The 20,573-nt window shown below is 42.9% G+C and overlaps 1 protein-coding gene across 3 annotated transcripts in view; it reads left to right on the top strand.

The window, feature by feature from the left end:
* Window positions 1-20,573, top strand: part of AP3D1 (adaptor related protein complex 3 subunit delta 1) — a 99,163-nt gene that overhangs the window by 41,750 nt on the left and 36,840 nt on the right. For all 3 annotated transcript variants that reach the window (XM_040417652.1, XM_040417651.1, XM_040417650.1), the window contains exons 8-19: window positions 253-326; window positions 927-976; window positions 4,886-4,935; window positions 6,256-6,304; window positions 6,383-6,528; window positions 6,626-6,774; window positions 9,169-9,399; window positions 10,892-11,123; window positions 16,341-16,486; window positions 16,777-16,918; window positions 17,770-17,841; window positions 18,046-18,121. In XM_040417652.1, the coding sequence (XP_040273586.1) occupies window positions 253-326; window positions 927-976; window positions 4,886-4,935; window positions 6,256-6,304; window positions 6,383-6,528; window positions 6,626-6,774; window positions 9,169-9,399; window positions 10,892-11,123; window positions 16,341-16,486; window positions 16,777-16,918; window positions 17,770-17,841; window positions 18,046-18,121 (1,417 nt within the window). The remainder of the gene's footprint in view (window positions 1-252; window positions 327-926; window positions 977-4,885; window positions 4,936-6,255; window positions 6,305-6,382; window positions 6,529-6,625; window positions 6,775-9,168; window positions 9,400-10,891; window positions 11,124-16,340; window positions 16,487-16,776; window positions 16,919-17,769; window positions 17,842-18,045; window positions 18,122-20,573) is intronic.

Genomic DNA, 20,573 nt, shown 5'->3' with positions numbered 1-20,573 from the left:
ATATCTCAAGAGATGAATCAGTCGGCTAAGATCTTCACTTAAATTTAACCTTAACTCCTTTTTGTGACGACGTTTTTTTTCCAAGACATTAGCTCAAATTGTTTGTAGCCTTCCTGAGAGACAGTGTGAACTATGAAATAGAAAAGCATGAACTTTTGTAAACCTCTTGTATCTCTATGTATTGTACATAGAAACACATGCTATTTCCAGTGTTGGCTGACTTTATATTTCCTTTTGGTTTTCTCCATGTAGTTTGGGGCACTTACTCCATTGGAACCAAGGTTGGGAAAAAAATTGATTGAGCCTCTGACCAACCTCATCCACAGGTAAGATATTTCCACGCTACGTTGTCTGTATTTCTTTCCTCCACAATTGTACTTGAGATTGATTTTTATGTCACATTTGACATATGTTCAGTTGGTGCCATAGTAATCAATTTGTTTGGAGGAGACGTACAGAGACTTGGTCACCTCCGAACATTCTCCTTCCCAAACTGCTTTTTTCGGAAATCTCATAGCTGTGAATGGAGACAACCTTGCATGTATGACGTTTTCTACATTCCCATTCTTGAGAAAGGAATGGGTTCCAGAGTTGAGTCCTCTACAGATGCCATCCTGATGGATCCTAGGAGTTTAGCAGTTTTCTATGCATCTGCATCTGTTTGCAGATGAGTAGAAAGATAGATAAAATTGACAGATTTGGGATCAGCCTTTTAGCCATTACTGTCATTAAAGGGAGTTTTTGGAGGTGACCTCTCTTCAAATGTAAATGCAGTTTACTGGTCACTCGAGTATAAAGAGATGGCTTTCTTCTTTGCATTGCTTGTCTTGTGATGCTGTGCTCATGATTATACTCGCTTCTCATCCAGCTTCTTGCACCTTATGTGTTATCACACTTTTTAATTGGGTTCTTTTTCTTCCATAAAGTACATCTGCAATGTCTCTCCTCTACGAATGTGTGAATACTGTAATAGCTGGTAAGTGAAATAATGGGAACCGCTGGTAAACTTTACAATTAACATTACAATTCAGATATATTTTAAATGCCGAAACCATAACCTGAATGCTCTTGTGCTGTGACTCTGCCATCTGTCTCTTGGAAGCTCAACCATTTGTATTCTAGCAAAAAAGGAAGGAGGAAATTCTTCTTCTAAAACATTAGCAGCTTTTATTGCAAAACATAAAAAAAATCCATATAAAGATAAGGTCCAGGAGACCTAAGTGTTTCATGATATACAGACGTGGCAGGACACAAGACATTGTAAACCCTAAGGGACCAATGGGAACAGATACGTATCCATGCATGGGAAGGAATACAGCTGAGGAAGCGATGTGCCGCTTCCTGTCCCGGCCTGCTGGTCATGTGACTGCTGGGACCTGGAGAGTGCAGGAGCCTTCGGGTCTTCCATGGACCTTGATCAGCCCTGCGCTGAGGCTGTACAGCGCTGAATAATACTGTACAGCCCCTCTGGGGGGCATTTCCCTGTAACTGGAGCTACTATATCAGTTACAGGAGAAATCAATAGTGAAAAAATGAAGATAAATGTCCCCAAAAGGTCTCTCTGTAACAACTGGCTCTACAAAAATATCACATGATCTACCCCATCAAGTGAACGGCGTAAAAAAAACGAAAATTACTCCAAAACAGCTATTTTTAGTTGCCTCCCCTCCCCTCCCAAAAACATAATCAATCAATCAAAAAATCATGTATACCCCAAAAGAGTAGCAATAAAAACGTCACCTCATCCGAGAAAAAAAACAAGCCCCCACACAAGACCATAGCTAGAAAAAAAATACAAATAAAATATGGCTCTAAGAAAATGGCATTCTGGGCTATTCTCCTGTTATCTTTTGTGAAAAAGGAAGTTTGGGCCGAAAGCACTATTTTAAAAAAAAATAAACAAAATGGTGCTTTAGGCCCAAACTTCCTTTTGCACAAAAGATAACAGGAGAATAGCCCAGAATGCCATTTTCTTAGAGCCATATTTTAAATTTTATTTTTCTAGCTATGGTCTTGTGTGGGGGCTTGTTTTTCTCTGGGATGAGGTGATGTTTTTATAGCTACCCTTTTGGGGTACATACGATTTTTTGATTGATTTGAAAAATGTAATTGCATATATTATTTTTTTTTCCACAGCCAAGTTTTATAAATTCTATGAAACGCCTGTTGGGTCTAGTGCTCACTACATCGCTACACCACTTAAAAATTCCTTCGGTGGTGTAGTTTAGAAAATGTGGTCACTTTTTGGGGGTTTTTACTGTGGGCATACCTCAGGGTCTCTTCAAATGCAACATGGCGCCCTAAGACCATTCCAGCAAAATCTGCCCTCCAAAAATTTATGACGCTTCTTGCCTTCTGCGCCTTGCCGTGTGCCCATACACCGCTATACAGCCACATTTGGGGGTGTTTCTGCAAACTGCAGAATCAGGGTAATAAATATTCAGGTTTGTTTTGTTAACCCTTGATGTGTTACAGGAAAAAATTGATTAAGGCTACTTTTACACTAGCGGCAAGGACCTCCGGCAGGCTGTTCCGTCGGGTTAACAGCCTGCCGGATCCGTCCTGCCGCTAGTGACAGTGTGCCTCCGGACTGTCGCTCCGTTCCCGTTCACTATAATGGGGGCGGGGAAGGAGTTCCGGCTAGGCATGGCGGCGCACGGCGAGAGGCTGCCGCAATAAATGTCGGCCATGTCGTAGTTTTATTCCGGCAGCCGGAACTCCGCCCCCGCCCCCATTATGGTCAATAGTGACGGAGCGGCAGTCCGGAGGCACACTGTCACTAGCGGCAGGACGGATCCGGCAGGCTGTTAATCCGACGGAACAGCCTGCTGGAGGTCCGTGACGCTAGTGTGAAAGTAGCTTAAAATGGAAAATCTGAAAAAATAATTCACATCTGTGTTTCTTTAATTCCTGTGGAATACTTAAAGGGTAAATAACATTTCTAAAGCCAATTTTGAATAGTTTGAGGGGTGTAGTTTCTAAAATGGGGTCATTATGGGTGGTTTCTATTATGTGATCTCCTCAAAGCGACTTCAGAACAGAACTGGTCCTTAAAGTTGATTTTGGAAATTTTTAAAAATTTCCAAAATCACTGCTAAAGTTCTAAACCTTCTAACGTCCTAAAAAAAAAAAAAAATTACATTGCCAGAATGATGCCAACATAAAGTAGACATATGGGGAATGTTAATGAGTATTTTATGAGGTATCACTATCTGTCCTAAAAGCAGAGAAATTCAAATTTAGAAAACGGTGAATTTTTTTGTTTACTTTTGGATTTTTTTTTATAAATGTAAAACATATTGACTCAAATTTACCATTAACATGATGTACAATGTGTCACGAGAAAACAATCTCTGAATGGCTTGGATAAGTAAGGGGACTTTCACACTAGCGTCTTTCTTTTCCGGCATAGCGTTCCGTCCTAGGGGCTCAATACCGGAAAATAATTGATCAGTTTTATCCCCATGCATTCTGAATGGAGAGCAATCCGTTCAGGATGTCTTCAGTTCAGTCTTTTTGACTTTTCAGGATGGAGATAATACCGTAGCATGCTGCAGTTTTATCTCCGGCCCAAAAAACGGAACACTTGCCTGAATGCCGGATCCGGCATTTTTTTCAACAGGAATGTATTAGTGCCGGATCTGGCATTCAAATTTCCGCATTGACGTATCCGGTATGCGCAAACCTTTAAAAATGTAAAAAAAATAAATACCGGATCTGTTTTGCCTGATGACACCGGAAAAACGGATCCGGTATTGCAATGCATTTTTCTGACTGATCAGGCATTTTTCAGACTGATCAGGATCCTGATCAGTCTGAAGAATGCCTGTTCAGTCAAAAGAAAATGACATGCGTTTGCATACAGTTTGCCTGATCAGGCAGGCAGTTCGGGCAACGGAACTGCCTGCCGGAATCAAACAACGCAAGTGTGAAAGTACCCTAATAGCTTTCCAAAGTTATTACCACATAAAGTAACACATGTCAGATTTGCAAAATTAGGCCTGGTCAGGAAGGGGGTAAATGGCCCGGTCTGGAAGTGGTTAAAAGGGCCTCCTAAGGACGAAGTCAGGAGAAAACAGCTTGTCCCGTTATTTAAGAATTATGTAATGTACTTACATGGTCTGGCGCTACCTGGTATATAGCACACTCTCCCCTCAGCCAGGTTTCTTCATATCCAAATAAAAATTGGTTTGTGCAGGGAAAAGAACAATTGTTTGTGAGCTCCTCTGCCTTTTAACATTGCTGTGATACGCTGCTCTGCAGAGATCTGGCTGTGGGGAAGCAGTACACAGCTCAGTAGATTGACGTGCGCATTGCTATACACGAAGTTTCTAAGTAAATTGACCTTTTTTGTTACAGCATACATATGCATTTTATAGATCATAAAATCTATTTACAATTGTAGTAGGATAACTGACCAAGTTAAAGGTTGGCATGAAAGTCTCATTATGTAAAAGGTTCTGATTTGGAAACTGATTCCTGCTGACTGCACCATTGAAAATGTCCTTGTTGCATGTCAGATGGACGTAATTCTTTATTCCCTCTTTGTAAAAGTTTTAAAAAAATAGTTCATTTTCTGGTCTCTGTTCTAGGGTGGCTATACATATTAGGTAAATGCCTTCTGACCCCACCAGTTTCGGTAGGGCTGGAAGACCATCTAATCTGTATGGTATTCTGAATCTTCCCAGATGGCGGCTGTTGGGGAAAGAAGAGATGGGCATTTTGGATCTCAGCATGCCCAGTCCTTTGTTCTCCAGGGAGATAAGCCACTGTCCGATATGTTTGCAGTGGCTTTTCCCTTCTCCATATAGAGAACACATGCAAACTTTGCCTAAATTCTTTATGCAGCAGTACAGTCAAATGAATTGTTAACTTTGTTTCACAGTTTTGATATCGCTGTCATCAGGGATGCCCAACCACAGTGCTAGCATTCAGGTAGGTCAATCATTTTATTTCATAAGAATTGGCTTAAAGAAGCACTCCAGGAATCTTTTGTTTGCTTGTAGTGTGCAGGTTAGGCCATGCATACCTACTGTTCCGATGCCTGGCCCTGGAATCTCATGCATAGGTGCAGTGAGGATCTCAGAGCTGTCATCCCTGCTTTGATATATTCACTGCATATGCACCAATGGTACTCTGCCACCGGTGCATGTACGAGATTACAAGGCCAGGCATCGGAGCAGTGAGAATTCGTGGCCCTGTTGATCTCACTAGGAGGGGGAGCAGCAACAGGGAGATGCGGAGGTGAAGTGGTGCTCTCGGGGTCTAGCCCAGCTCCTTGGTGCTCTGAGCACGTCACTTATTGCTAAAGATAAGAGTATTATTAATGCATTAGTAATACCGGTTGCGGAGACACCATGATCAACACTAACAGGCACTATGCCTGGTTTAATAGGGTTCATTATCATGACAAATGTCATATTTAAATTGCATTCCACACTACCAAACATACAGGAGAACACAGAACTACATGATGTCTCCTAATGTAGACATTCTCTCTTTCCTTTTTTCCATTTGGCCCACACAGTCACAACATCTTTGTCACATGTTGCCACCTTTGCAAAGTTAACCAGGCATCTTGGGTTCCCCCCATTTCAATCATTTTCCCCTCCTTCTCAAGACATCCTTGTGCCCCCACAGTGTCATCCTACTGACTCCCCCAATAATGTGCCCTATTCGCTCCCCAATTCTGCCAAATACTATACTGCAGAGATAATAGGCTCCCTGAAAATACTTTTACTACAGATAGTTCCCCCCTTCCATAATTATGACCATATACTATCCTAAAAAAAAATTGAGCCCAGCATATAGTGCCCCTGACTGTCATAGTGCCACAGTGTCCCCCAAAAATAATTGTCAAGCTCACACCTATAGTAATAATTCTCTCCCAGTTGCCCCCATATTGCCCATAGTAATAGTAGTAATGCTCCCAATATTACTACACCCTATAGTACCCCAGTAGTAATAAAGCCCACCATAGTGCCCCTGTAGAAATAATTCTCCCATTTAGTGCCCCCAGAAAGTTCTTTGGCTGTCCCATTCATGCGAATGCTGCTTGCATGACCCTTACATTACCCTTTTGGAATTTCTCCTTGATATGTTCTATATAGCAACAGCTCTCAGTCCCATAACTATTACTCAGCAGGAGCAGGTTATAAAGTGTGCCGCTATCTTATTGTGTACTTTGTACTAGTGTGTCCACCTCTGTAGTAGATGTCTGCATGTTACTATTGTTGTTGTTGTTTTTTTTTGTAGCTGTGTGTTCAGAAGCTGCGGATTCTTATTGAAGATTCAGACCAGAATTGTAAGTGAAATGTTTTAGCAAACTAACATCCCACCTCCCCACCCCATAGTATGGCTGACAGTGTACTTCTTTTGGCAGTGAAGTATTTAGGATTGCTTGCTATGTCCAAGATTTTGAAAACTCACCCAAAGTCAGTACAGTCCCACAAAGATCTCATCCTTCAGTGTCTGGATGACAAGGATGAATCTATTAGATTACGAGCCCTGGATCTTCTTTATGGAATGGTAAGAAACAAGAGCTCTGCAGGTGCCCTGGTCCATATGACTGATCAGTAGGTTTGCACTGACAAAGTTTACATTTCACTGTCTTTTTGTCTGACAGGTGTCGAAGAAGAATTTGATGGAGATTGTCAAGAAGCTCATGATTCATGTTGACAAAGCAGAAGGAACTGCCTACAGGGATGAACTACTGACCAAAATTATTGATATATGTAGCCAGTCTAACTACCAGTACATTACCAACTTTGAGTGGTTAGTATTTAAGCACATGGTATAATTGTGTTTATATCAATGTATATATAAATGTTGAGATCTCTACAAAACCCTTGTCCACCCTTTTGACCTGGAAGTGCATATATAAAATTAACATTGGCAATTGTTTGTTTTGTCTTTTAATATCTAAATTTGGGAAATTAGAATTTTTGAATTGAAACTTTTTTTTTTTTAAACTAATTTTGAGTCCCCTTGTATCGTAGACTTAAATAGAATGCTATTGCAGTGTATGGAATTTTTACAGGCTGCCTGTCCAGTGGTCCTTCCGGCACGGCTTAGTAGGGAGCTTACTAGGACTGACCTGGCAGCCTTCACACGGCCTCAGGCTGTCAAAGCAACTGTTTGGACCCACACATTTGCTGTGGATGCTTTGATCAGAAGACGGAGAGAGCGCCCTCCCTCTGTCTATTATCCACTCATGTTGCGGTCGCTATTGACTGTGGCATCTGAGGTGGGTAAATCACTGAAATCACAGAGATCTCCAATCTCAGTCATTGCATATGGGTGTCTGCTATTATACTTGCTGCGTGTTATGTGGGCTCAGCTGGTGAGCCTGCTCCATGCATTCCCTTAAAGAGGACTTTTCATGTTTTGATTTATTTTTATTTTTTTTTAAGCTTAGATAAATACCTATCCTTGCGGGGTACCCCCGGCTGATGCTGCCACCCTGCCTGTTTTTTTTTCAAATATCGCTCCTATGCCCACTGTGCTCCCCTGCAGTTTTCTAGGGAGAAGGTGAGCTTTTTTTTCTTCTCCCTGGCTGTGACGCTCTCCGCTGTGATTGGGCAGCTCACAGCCAGGGAGAAGGAGACGCCCGTTGAAAAACTCTGGCGTCTCCTCCCTGTACCGATGCTCAGTATTTACATACTGAGCGGGAAAACTGCAGGGGGGCACAGTGGGGCGTAGGAGCGATATTAAAAAAAAAAAAAAAACAGGCAGAGTGGCAGCATCAGCGGGGGTACCTGGCAAGGAAAGGTTTTTATCTAAACTTAAAAAAAAAAAAAACATGAAAGGTCCTCTTTAAAGCAACTGACGTACATATTGGCATTTTGCGTTAATAGGATGACAGTGCTAAAACTATTTATGCTGTGTATGCAAGACAACGCCCAGCATGAGTGGTAAAAATATCCATAGTTCTCCATTCACCCAGTGGAGGACAGAAAAGTGTCCTTTTTGTTGGGTCACTATATAATGTTTTATTTTATTAATTTTTTTACAAATTGAATCAGTAGGCGACATATGGCGCTGTCTGCCTATACAGTGGCATACATCAAAGCCTTCTGTAAAGCGCATACATGAGTCTGTACACCTGACATACATGACAGAAGGCTCAGGCATAATGTGAACAGAGCCTAAAGCTGTTGACCTCGTTTGGCTGTATCTTTAGTATCCTGGGAAAGCAGGCAATGACAGGTCTTTTAACATCTATGGTAACAGAAGCTGATAGTTTCGGGTGTCTAGAAGACCTATCTGCACCACAGTTGGATAAAAAAAAACTCCTAAGAAAAGTAGAGTTGCCTTTATTGAAGACTGAACAGTAATGGATGATTAGACTAGATTTATTGTTCCCACAAATGTTAAATTTTTTTTGACCAAAGCCAAAAAAAAAAGGTTAAAACACATAATTTAACTCCAACCTCTGCAAGCATCAACTGTGCAAGGGAGCAGTGGCGGCAGTCTTGTCCATGTGAACCGGAAAAGACTATGGGGGAATTTATCATTGTAGGTGTACTGGAGTATAGTTTTAGATTGGAGTTGCTATGCAGACCTGCGGCAAATATATGAAGATGGGGCACAGTAATAATACGGTTGATGCCAGTGCAATGTAGTTGTGCCTATTTCAGTAAAAGGACGCCTGGGGATGCTTGCTGTGCAGTTGTGACTTTTAAAAAAAAAGCCGCACATCATAAATGTGTCACAAAAGTGATCTACACTGAAATTCTGATCAAATTTTCACTCCTAATATGTAGATTGTGCTGGAAGGGGCAGTACTCAAAGTCACAATTTTTTTTTGCAACAGGCCTCAAAAAGTTGCATAGCCCCTACTTGGGACTTTTTGAAGCCAGAATTCTTGCTTGCACCACTTGATAAATTCTCCCCTAAGTCTACCCAATTCTTTTGACGGCAACTTGACTGTGTGGCAGCTTACAAGGAAAACCATGCAGCTTGTATCATAGCTGTATATTTTGCGGCCTCTTTGACAACTCCTGTGTGTCTATTGTAGCTGCTATAAGGTTAACTGGTACGTTTTTGGCAAGGAGAAGCTGCAGCACATTACTGTAGCTTTAGTTTTACTTAAACTGGATTATTTATGTGGAAAGAATGAGTCTTCGAATTGTCCATTTCTAACAATGATTACTTTTTTTTCTGTAGGTATATTAGTATTCTGGTAGAACTTACTCGTCTAGAAGGGACCCGCCATGGCCACCTAATAGCTGCTCAAATGCTTGATGTTGCTATCCGAGTGAAAGCCATAAGACAATGTGCAGTCTCGCAGATGGCCACGTTACTTGACAATGCTCACCTTTTGGCCAGCAACACACAGCGCAATGGAATCTGTGAAGTCCTTTATGCAGCTGCCTGGATCTGTGGCGAGTTTTCAGAGTAAGAATTTTTCTTAGGCTGCATGTTTCCGTGTTAGGGTGCTTTCACACTTGTGTTGTTGGATTTCGGCAGGCAGTTCTGTCGCTGGGACTGCCTGCCGGATCCGGAAATCCATATGCAAATCAATAGCATTTGTAGATGGATCCGGATACGAATCCGTCTCACAAATGCATTGCAATACCGGTTCCGTCTCTCTGGTGTCATCCGGAAAAACTGATTCATTTTTTCCTGAACACTTTTTAATGGAAACTGGCAAGTGTTCCGGACTTTTGGACTGAAAAAATACCGCAGCATGCTGCGGTATTTTCTCCGGCCAAATACCGTAAGAGTGACTGAAGACATCCTGATGCATACTGAACGGATTGCTCTCCATTCAGAATGCATTAGGATAAAACTGATCAGTTTTTTCCGGTATTGAGCCCCTAGGACGGAACTCAATACCGGAAAACTTTAACGCTAGTCTGAAAGTACACTTAGGGGAATCATTTATAAAAACAGATCTCTTTTTTTTTTTTTTTTTTTTAATATAATTACTTCAAAAGTCCCTATAGCCATCTGAACCTTCCTCTTCCAGTAAGAACCTGGATGTTATACATTAGGCTACTTTCACACTGGCGTTTTGGCTTTCCATTTCTGAGATCCGTTCAGGGCTCTCACAAGCGGTCCAAAATGGATCAGTTTTGCTTTAATACATTCTGAATGGAAAAGGATCCGTTCAGAATGCATCAGTTTGCCTCCGTTTAGTCACCATTACGCTCTGGAGGCGGACACCAAAACGCTGCCTGCAGCGTTTTTCTGTCCGCGATGTGGTGTGAAGCTTGACGGATCCGTCCTGAAACATAATGTAAGTCAATGGGGATGGATCCGATTTCTCTGAAACCAGATTCGTCCCCCATTGACTTTCAGTGGTGTTCATGACGGATGCGTCATGGCTATAGAAGACATAATACAACCGGATCCGTTCATGACGGATGCATGCGGTTGTATTATGGTAACGGGAGCTTTTTTTGCAGATCCATGAGGGATGTGAAAGTAACCTTAAAGAGAACCTTTCACCGCTCCTAGTAACTACGTGCGTTCCCCATGTAATATTAATTCTAGAGCCTCTATTCTCATGGCTCTATGTTGTGCCATTCCTCTATTATTTCTACTAGAAGTTAAGAAAGAAATACTGGCAGCTTGCAAAGAAGGTCGAGCTGGGATGAGTCCCTGCAACAGACATACCAGGAGAGTTTACAGGTCCTCTTTAATGTCTGCTAATGCAATAGACGAAATGTCCGTCTGTAATCTGCCACTAATTCTCCGGAGCAGGTTGGAGTAAACTGCTTGCTATCTTGTATGGTTCATGTCTTATTGAGATCACAGGGGTCCAGTATTCTTCTAGCCTTCTCAGACTCCTTCATAGGGTTATTTCGTGAGCCATGTAAATGTATCTAAAAGCACAAAAAGTGTCTCCTGACAGAACTGCTTATTTTTTTTCCCTGGATTTTAGGCACCTCCTAGAGCCACAGCAGACATTGGAGGCAATGCTGAGGCCAAAAGTCACTACTCTGCCGGGGCATATTCAGGCAGTTTATGTACAGAATGTGGTGAAATTATATTCTTGTATGCTGCAGCGCAAGGAACAGGAGGGAGATCAAGAAGCCGCACAGGAGATCACTCAGCTTATGATTGACAGACTCCCCCAATTTGTACAAAGCGCAGACTTGGAAGTTCAGGAGAGGGTAAGCAGCAGCTATTTGGCTCTGGTCCAAATGTACTTGCCACCTATGTTCACACTTGCTCGCCAGTGTATTTGAGATCATTATCTTCCAGTAATCTGTCAGCATGTAGAGAAAGCTGGTAAACTGGGTATGGGATGCATTCACTAATGCACATTCATGAGGAGTCATGTCAGTATTCAGATTTAGGAGGTTCACAATCTTAATGGAAGGACGTAATCTTTCTATGATGATCTTCTGAAATTATATTTTTTTTCTGATTCTTTTCTGATTTCTTGTTCGATAGATGGGTCTGAAAATTCCAGAATTATTAGAAAAAGCTGTAGTACAATACTACTTATGCAGAGCTTGTTAAGAGCTCATTTGCATCCCTTTCTTCCCAGAATTCCAGAGGAGCATAAATGGCTTATAAGTCTCCTCACGCCAATTAAGGCAAAAGATAGTACCCCCCCAAAAGCATTTCCTTAAAGGAATTTAAAAGAAAAAAAACTGCCAATTCAGGTATTTAGATAGAGATATAGATAGATATAGATATATATATATATATATATATATATATATATATATATATATATATATACTGCTCAAAAAAATAAAGGGAACACTTAAACAACACAATGTAACTCCTAGTCCATCACACTTCTGTGAAATCAAACTGTCCACTTAGGAAGCAACACTGAGTGACAATCAATTTCACATGCTGTTGTGCAAATGGGATAGACAACAGGTGGAAATTATAGGCAATTAGCAAGACACCCCCAATAAAGGAGTGGTTCTGCAGGTAGTCACCACAGACCACTTCTCAGTTCCTATGCTTCCTGGCTGATGTTTTGGTCACTTTTGAATGCTGGCGGTGCTTTCACTCTAGTGGTAGCATAAGACGGAGTCTACAACCCACACAAGTGGCTCAGGTAGTGCAGCTTATCCAGGATGGAACATCAATGCGAGCTGTGGCAAGAAGGTTTGCTGTGTCTGTCAGCGTAGTGTCCAGAGCATGGAGGCGCTACCAGGAGACAGGCCAGTACATCAGGAGACGTGGAGGAGGCCGTAGGAGGGCAACAACCCAGCAGCAGGACCGCTACCTCCGCCTTTGTGCAAGGAGGAACAGGAGGAGCACTGCCAGAGCCCTGCAAAATGACCTCCAGCAGGCCACAAATGTGCATGTGTCTGCTCAAACGGTCAGAAACAGACTCCATGAGGGTGATATGAGGGCCCGACGGCCACAGGTGGGGGTTGTGCTTACAGCCCAACACCGTGCAGGACATTTGGCATTTGCCAGAGAACACCAATATTGGCAAATTCGCCACTGGCGCCCTGTGCTCTTCACAGATGATGACATCAGTAAGGGGAGATTATTATTATTATTATTATTATTATTATTTTTTAAACAATATTTTTGGAAAAACCCTTTAAGCAGAATATTATTAAAGCAGCACATTACCGCTAGAGAGGGAACCCTTCAAGTTACAGTTAAGAAGACTATGTGTCCAGGGCCCTAATTAGACATATAAAGGATTTTGTTGAATGGCACATATTTATTAACCGGACACATCCAATGAGATAGGCGTGGTATGTTGGTTGACCTCATGCCATTACTTCAGCATTTCTGGGTGACTAAGCACATCTATGTATTACATGACCAGTTTTTGCAGTTCCCCCACAGGGGAACTGGACACATGTGTACATGTTCCCTCAGTAGATACCCTGTGATCACCTCTTCTTCCAAGAAACCCATGTAGAATTGGGTAACCCCCTTAAGGAACGGGCTAATTTTCACCTTAAGGACCAGGCCATTTTTTGCAAATCTGACCAGTGTCACTTTATGTGGTGATAACTTTAAATTGCTTTGACTTATCCAGGCCATTCTGAGATAGTTTTTTCGTCACATATTGTACTTCATGACACTGGTAAAATTGAGTAAAAAAATTTACCCAAAATTTTGAAACATATTTTCAAATTTCAATTTCTCTACTTTTATAATAGATAGTAATACCTCCAAAAATAGTTATTACTTTACATTTTCCATATGTCTACTTCATGTTTGGATCATTTTGTGAATGCCATTTTTTTTTTTTTTTTTTTTGGAGACGTTAGAAGGCTTAGAAGTTTAGAAGCAAATCTTGAAATTTTTCCAAAACCCACTTTTTAAGGACCAGTTCAGGTCTGAAGTCACTTTGTGAGACTCGCATAATAGAAACCACCCCAAAATGACCCCATTTTAGAAACTACACCCCTAAAGGTATTCAAAACTTTTTTTTACACACTTTGTTAACCCTTTAGGTGTTCCACAAGAATTAATGGAAAATTTGATTTCAGAATTTTTTGGCAGATTTTCCATTTTGATAAAAAAATATTTGGGGTGGGCATATGCCTTTTTGATGGCTTGGTGTTGCACTTTTAGTGATGTAAGGAGACCAAAAAAAAGTTTTTTTAGCAGTTTTTATTTTAATCTTTTGACTGTGTTAAACCGGAGGGGTTAGTTCATGTGATATTTTTATAGAGCCGGTCATTACAGATGTGGCAATACCTAATATGTAAACTTTTTTTATTTATGTAAGTTTCACACAATAATATTTTTGAAACAAAAATAAAATCATGTTTTAGTCTCTCCATATTCTGAGAGTCATAGTTTTTTCAGTTTGTGGGCGATTTTCTTAGGTAGGGTATCATTTTTGCGGGATGAGATGACCGTTTGGCACTTTTGGGGTGCATATGACTTTTTGATCGCTTGCTATTACACTTTTTGTTATGTAAGGTGACAAAAAATAGCTTTTTTGACACAGGGGTTAGGTAATGTGGCATTTTTATAAAGCAGGTTGTTACGGACGTGGCAATACCTAATAATATGTATACTTTTTTTTTTTTTTACTTAAGTTTTACACAGTAACAGCATTTTTGAAACCAAAAAAACAATGTTTTAGCCCCCTTTCACACAAGCGAGTTTTCCGCGCGGGTGCATTGCGTGACGTAAAGGCATAGCACCCGCACTGAATCCTGTCCCATTAATTTCAATGGGACTGTGTACATGAGCGGTGATTTTCACGCATCAGTTCTGCGTTGCGTGAAAATCGCAGCATGTTCTATATTCTGCGTTTTTCACGCAGCCCTGGCTCCATAGAAGTGAATGGGGCTGCGTGAAAAACGCATTGCATCCGCAAGCAAGTGCGGATGCAATGCGTTTTTCACTGATGGTTGCTAAGAGATGTTGTTTGTAAACCTTCAGTTTTTTATCACGCGCGTGAAAAACGCATCAAAACGCATTGCACCCGCGCGGAAACAACTGAACGCAATCGCAGACAAAACTGACTGAACTTGCTTGCAAAATGGTGCGAGTTTCACTGAACGCATCCGGACCTAATCCGTCACGCTTGTGTGAAAGAGGCCTTAGGCTACTTTCACACTAGCGTTCGGGGCTCCGCTTGTGAGCTCCGTTTGAAGGGGCTCACAAGCAGCCCCGAACGCATCCGTCCAGCCCTAATGCATTCTGAGTGGACGCGGATCCGCTCAGAATGCATCAGTCTGGCGGCGTTCAGCCTCCGCTCCGCTCAGCAGGCGCTTGCAGCGTTCGGGTGTCCGCCTGGCCGTGCGGAGGCGAGTGGATCCGTCCAGACTTACAATGTAAGTCAATGGGGACGGATCCGTCTGAAGATGACACAATATGGCTCAATCTTCAAACGGATCCGTCCCCTATTGACTTTCAATGTAAATTCTGGACGGATCCGTTCAGGCTACTTTCACACTTGGAAATTTTTCTAAGTTATAATGCAGACGGATCCGTTCTGAACGGATGCAAACGTCTGCATTATAGGAGCGGATCCGTCTGATGAAACATCAGACGGACCCGCTCTGAACGCTAGTGTGAAAGTAGCCTTAGGCGCAATGCGTTTTGATGCGTTTTTCACGCGCGTAAAAAAAAAAAAACTGAAGGTTTACAAACAACATCTCTTAGCAACCATCAGTGAAAAACGCATTGCATCTGCACTTGCTTGCGGATGCAATGCGTTTTTCACGCAGCCCCATTCACTTCTATGGGGCCAGGGCTGCGTGAAAAACGCCGAATATAGAACATGCTGCGATTTTCCCGCAACGCAGAACTGATGCGTGAAAAACAACGCTCATGTACACAGACCCATTGAAATGAATGGGTCAGGATTCAGTGCGGGTGCTATGCGTTCACGTTACGCATTGCACCCGCGCGGAAAACTTGCTCGTGTGAAAGGGGCCTTAGTGTCTCCATATTTTGAGCCGTAGTTGTTTTTTTTGCGATGGTCTTAGGTAGGGGCTTATTTTTTGCGGTTAGACGGTTAGATTTTGGGGGGTATACACCTTTTTGATTGCTTAGTGTTGCACTTTTTGTGATGTAAGGTGACAAAAAAATTGTTTATTTAGCACAGTTTTTTTTTTTTTTTTGACTGTGTTCACCTGGGGGGTTAGGTCATGTGATATTTTTATAGAGCCGGTCGATATGGACGCTGTGATACCTAATATGTCTACTTTTCTTTTTTTCCCTATCTTTTTACAAATTTTTTCCACTTTATTTTGGCAAAAGGATAATTTTTATTTTTTTTAACTAGAAACGGTTAAATTATTAATTTTTTATTTTTTTTTTACTTTGTTTTTTGTCCCACTCTGGGACTTCAACTTTTGGGGGTCTGATCCTCTTTACAATGCATGACAATACTTCTGTATTGTGATGCATTTGCTGTAAGTGTATTACACACTGTACTACACTTACAGCCTTCCTGCCTGTGTGATACAGGGGGCTGGATCTCACAGACTCTCCCGGAAGGCAGCCACGATGCCTAAGGAAGGCTTTGTGCTGCCTTCCATGCCATTGGGTCCCCGTCACAGCAGCGCGGGGACCCGATGGCTTCTTCTTCCCTGCACGGACATCGCATGTGCCGCGGTCAGCGCTGACCACGGCTGTGCAGGGGTTAATGCACCGGCATCGGTGATTTCACCTATGCGGACGCATGCAGCAGGGGTCCGGCTATCGGTGACTGCTGGACCCCTGCCGCTGATCGGGCAGGTACAGCTCCTGCACCCGCCCGATCTTAATTCACGGCCAGAGATGACGTATGAGTCCTTAAGGGGTTAAAACATGTACCCCCTTCCCGCCCAACTACTAGAAAACTGTTTGCATGGACTGTTGCCAGTCAGTTTGCGTTGCTGAAGTATGAAACGTTTAATTTACTTTCCATGTTCTTTGGGGTGTTGCAGGCTTCCTGTATATTGCAACTTGTGAAATATATACAGAAACTACACGCAAAGGAGGTTCCTGTAGCTGAGGAAGTCATTGCCCTATTTGCTGGAGAACTTAATCCTGTGGCTCCAAAGGCCCAGAAGAAAGTCCCTATTCCAGAAGGGTATGTTGTGAATTACTTTTCACATTTTTCCTTTCACATAGGATAATGTATTGTGCCATTTTTAGGACCAAGGGTGTTTTCAGAACACCATACAACATGCTGTATTCCTGACATTCTTGTTTCTCTTCAGTTGGGTTAATGCAGGTTCATGTGCCTTTGTTACCATATGATGTGCTGTTTGTAGTGGTACAGTATGTAGCCTCAAGTTCCCCAAATTGGCAATTTGATTGTTTCTAACAGAACTGTTGTCTATGGCAGATGAATAATTAGTAATATGCTTTCCTTTTCAGCTTAGACCTGGATGCCTGGATTAATGAGCCTCCCTCAGATAGTGAGTCAGAAGATGAAAAGCCTAAGGCTATCTTTCATGATGATAAACAGACACATGTGAAGTCATCCCGTCCAGAGATAGATGAAGAAGAGTTGGCAAGGGTTAGTATGTGGAAAAGATGCATGTATAGGCAGCTCTACTTTAAAATGCAGTCCTATAAGCCTATAAGGTCTTCATATCTTCCATGTACTGATGATGTTAATATCTTAATTCAGATCTACTGTTAAATCAGTTGTCCCAGATTGGCAACTTCTCTTCCATCTCATCTAATCACTGGGATCCACACCAATCAGGAGAACAGGGGTCTCTTGTCCCCCACTTGAGTGAAGCCTAGATTGAAAGTCTGTGACTTCTGGAAGATAGCGGAGTACGGCACTTGACCATCTCCAGCAGTCCTATAGAGTTTGAATGAAGCATCTGTGCACTTGCTGTACCGCTGCTTCATTTAAATTGAGGATATAGGTCCACCGTACTTGGGAATGGTCAAGCTCCCAGCGATCAGACGCCTGTCACTTATGCTGCAGATACAGTGTTGGCATTCTGAGATAAATCCCTTCAAGTAATTACCGTATTTTTTTGCTTTATGGTACCATGCTGTATGGTAAAGGGCAAAGATCCCTTCTAAGCAGGGCCTGACTTCCTGATCTGGTATCTGGTAACAGCACTGTATATGTAAATCACATCGCTAATAACAGCACTGTATATGTAAATCACATCGCTAATAACAGCACTGTATATGTAAATCACATAGGTGATATAAGGGCTGATGTGATGTCCTGATATGGGTGTCTGATCTGATGTCCTGATATTTTAGGGATCTGATATGAGGTCTGATGAAAAATATTTTTTTCTTATTTTCCTCCTCTTAAACTTGGAGTGCGTCTTATCATTGGGTGCGTCTTATAAAGTGAAAAATACGGTAATCTACCGAACTGTTTGTTTTGTTCTACAGAGACGTGCTGCACGGAAAGAAGAACAAGCCAATAACCCGTTCTACATTAAAAGTTCTCCTTCACCTCAGACGGTATTTACAGTTGCTATTAAATATATTGCCTTAAAGTTTTTTTTTGGGCTTTTTGTTTGAACGGTATGTGGATTTCTGTCATATTCAATGCACTGATTCATAGAGATTGGAGACTTTCTCATGTTCATGATGAACGTCTGTGGTGTCACCCATCATACAATTATATATGCTCTGCCACCTCTCTGAGTACTTTTCTTTCCACAGCAGTACCAAGACTCGCCTGGAGTTGACCATATACCTGTTGTGCAGATTGACCTTACAGTTCCCCTCAAAGTTCCAGGTACCAGACACACCATTTTCTACAAGTGTAATAAAAGTCTGCAGTTGCGGGAGATGATATGGTCTTAAACGGGTATTGGAATCTGTATCTGATTGGTGGAGCCCGATACCACTGATTAGTCACAGTCTGACAATGTGTGGTTAGTTGGGCTGGTTAGTGCAGAGCAGTTCCCACTGAAGTGAATGAGAAGCACTGTAGTAACCAGCTCCGTCCTCTACACTGTGGGCCTAGCTGTGTAATTCCAGTGCCAGAGATATTCGCCAACAGCTGATTGGCAGGGTGTGGATTGACAGACCCTTGTTAATCAGATTACAATGGTCTGGTCCTGAGGATAGGTCATCAATATTAAAATCTTGGAATACCCCTTTAAGGCTGCACACTGAATAGATTTTATGGCCTCATGTGGAAGGAAATGGTCTTTATATATAAAGTGGTTGTCCAAGTTAATTATAAATTTTATTGTTGCCAATCACTTTATTGTTTGTGTACAAGCTGCAGTAGTTACATTCAGGTATATGGCATATGACTGCTGCAGCCAATCAATGTCCTCAGTGGTAAATGGAGTAAGACTGCTGAGGACAGTGATTTGACCTGCACGTCATTGCTGCAGTCTTGTATGCAAACAGCGGGAGGAGGACTGGACTGGCAGAGCAGGATAAAGAGGTGAATGTATAATCTGTATATATATGGGGGTTGTCAAGTCCATCGGACAGGGTTCTGGGAGGTTCCAATAATGTAATGTGCATGTAACCATAACTGCTGAGGCGCTGCTTCTCACCCTGCCTCTCATCCCATAACAACCAATCACAGCATTCATTTTCGCCCATAGCAGACGATTAGCACAGCTTTCGTTTTACTGCATTGCTTCTTACAAATCTGTACCTATGTTTACCAACCTGTGGCTCTCATGATGTTGCAAAACTACAACTCCCATCAATCCCTGACAGCCTGCAGTCATCAGGGCAGGATGGGAGTTGTAGTTTTGCATCACCGGAAGAGCCACAGGTTGGTAAATATAGGTCTACAGTATTTTAAGTGCTGTAGCATACCTACCAAATTTTGAAAAGGTCAAAAAAGGAACAACAGCAGTAGTGACCCCCACAGTAGTCATGTCCCCACCATAGTCACCCCACAGTAGTCTAGCCCTTTTACAGTATCATGCCCCCGCACTGTATCAACAGCCAACAATACACTAATGTGCACAGGGCCTGTGAAAAAAAAAAGAAAAGAAATTATTTATAAATACTGGATGTTTTATTTTCCCCCTCTAATTCGGCCAAAGACAACAAAGAGTATTACTGGGTAAGAAATGGCTTTAGAAAAGTTTTATATAGATAGGTGTACACCCAGGCAATGGCCAGGTGTATATATAGGAACATAGTTTGTAAGGCTGAGAAAAGACATCTGTCCATCCAGTTCGGCCTGCTATCCTGCAAGTTGATCCAGAGGAAGACAAAAAAAAAACCCTGTGAGGTAGAAGCCAATTTCTCGTGCATGGCATTGGGGGACACAGCACTATGGGTATATGTCCAACTACCACTAGGAGGGGACACTAGAGCTAAAAAGTGTTGGCTCCTCCCCGTTGTGCTATACCCTCTCCACAAGCACAAGGCTAATCAGTCTTGTTCTAGTGTCCGTAGGAGGCAGACCTGACCTGACCTGCCCTGCCCTTTTTGTGCAGGTCATCCTGCTACTTTTTTCTTTTTCTTCTCTGCAGGTTCCGGCCTGCTGCAGGGGTGGCTCCATCGTGTTCCACTTTAGTTGCCCCCCCTGCGGGCGCGTACTCGGGTACCTGGCAGCCACCCAGTCCCCAAATCTGCTTCTGCAGTGGAATTCCGGCAGTCCCACGGTTCCAGTGTTGAGTCCGCCGAGAGGGTGGTTATTGCTGCGCCTGAAGACGTCTGAGGGTGAGTATGTTAGATTAGGTCTCCCACCCTCCTCCCCGGGCCTGGGCGCATTCCCCCCCACTCCTCCCTTCCCGGATACCTCATCTTTTAGCTATATCATGGCCCCAGTAGCCCCCTGGCCTTCAGTTTTTCCCTCTCTGGGAGTCGCTTCTCCAGTTCTCTCCCCCACCTGGCCCCCGTTCGTCGCGGCAGCTCCGGTGCACTCCCGCGATAGCGGCCATTCGTCCCCGGCCGCGCTCCACTAATTTAGGCCCCGGCTTTTCGGGCCTACTAGGCCGCAACTCCCCGCCCACTTTCTGAGCTTTCCGGGCTTGCTCGTCTCCTCCCCTCCGTGGGGGGAGCCTGGGAGGGGCCTCTCCTGCCTGCCCAATCCAGCTCCAGGTTCCCTGCTCGGTCTCAGAGGGGCGGTTCTTCCTCCGGCTGTCTGCTTCTTCTCTGACCGGGTCGCCATCTTCTGCTCTCCTGCATGGGGCGCGCTGCACAGCTCCTGGGTCTGGTAGGCAGCCTCTGGCTGAATTGCTCTGCAGGCTCCTCCCCCCCCCCCC

This window comes from Bufo bufo, chromosome 2, assembly GCF_905171765.1.
Source record: "Bufo bufo chromosome 2, aBufBuf1.1, whole genome shotgun sequence".
NCBI classification, from domain to species: domain Eukaryota; kingdom Metazoa; phylum Chordata; class Amphibia; order Anura; family Bufonidae; genus Bufo; species Bufo bufo.
This window is presented reverse-complemented; position numbering and strand designations above follow the sequence as displayed.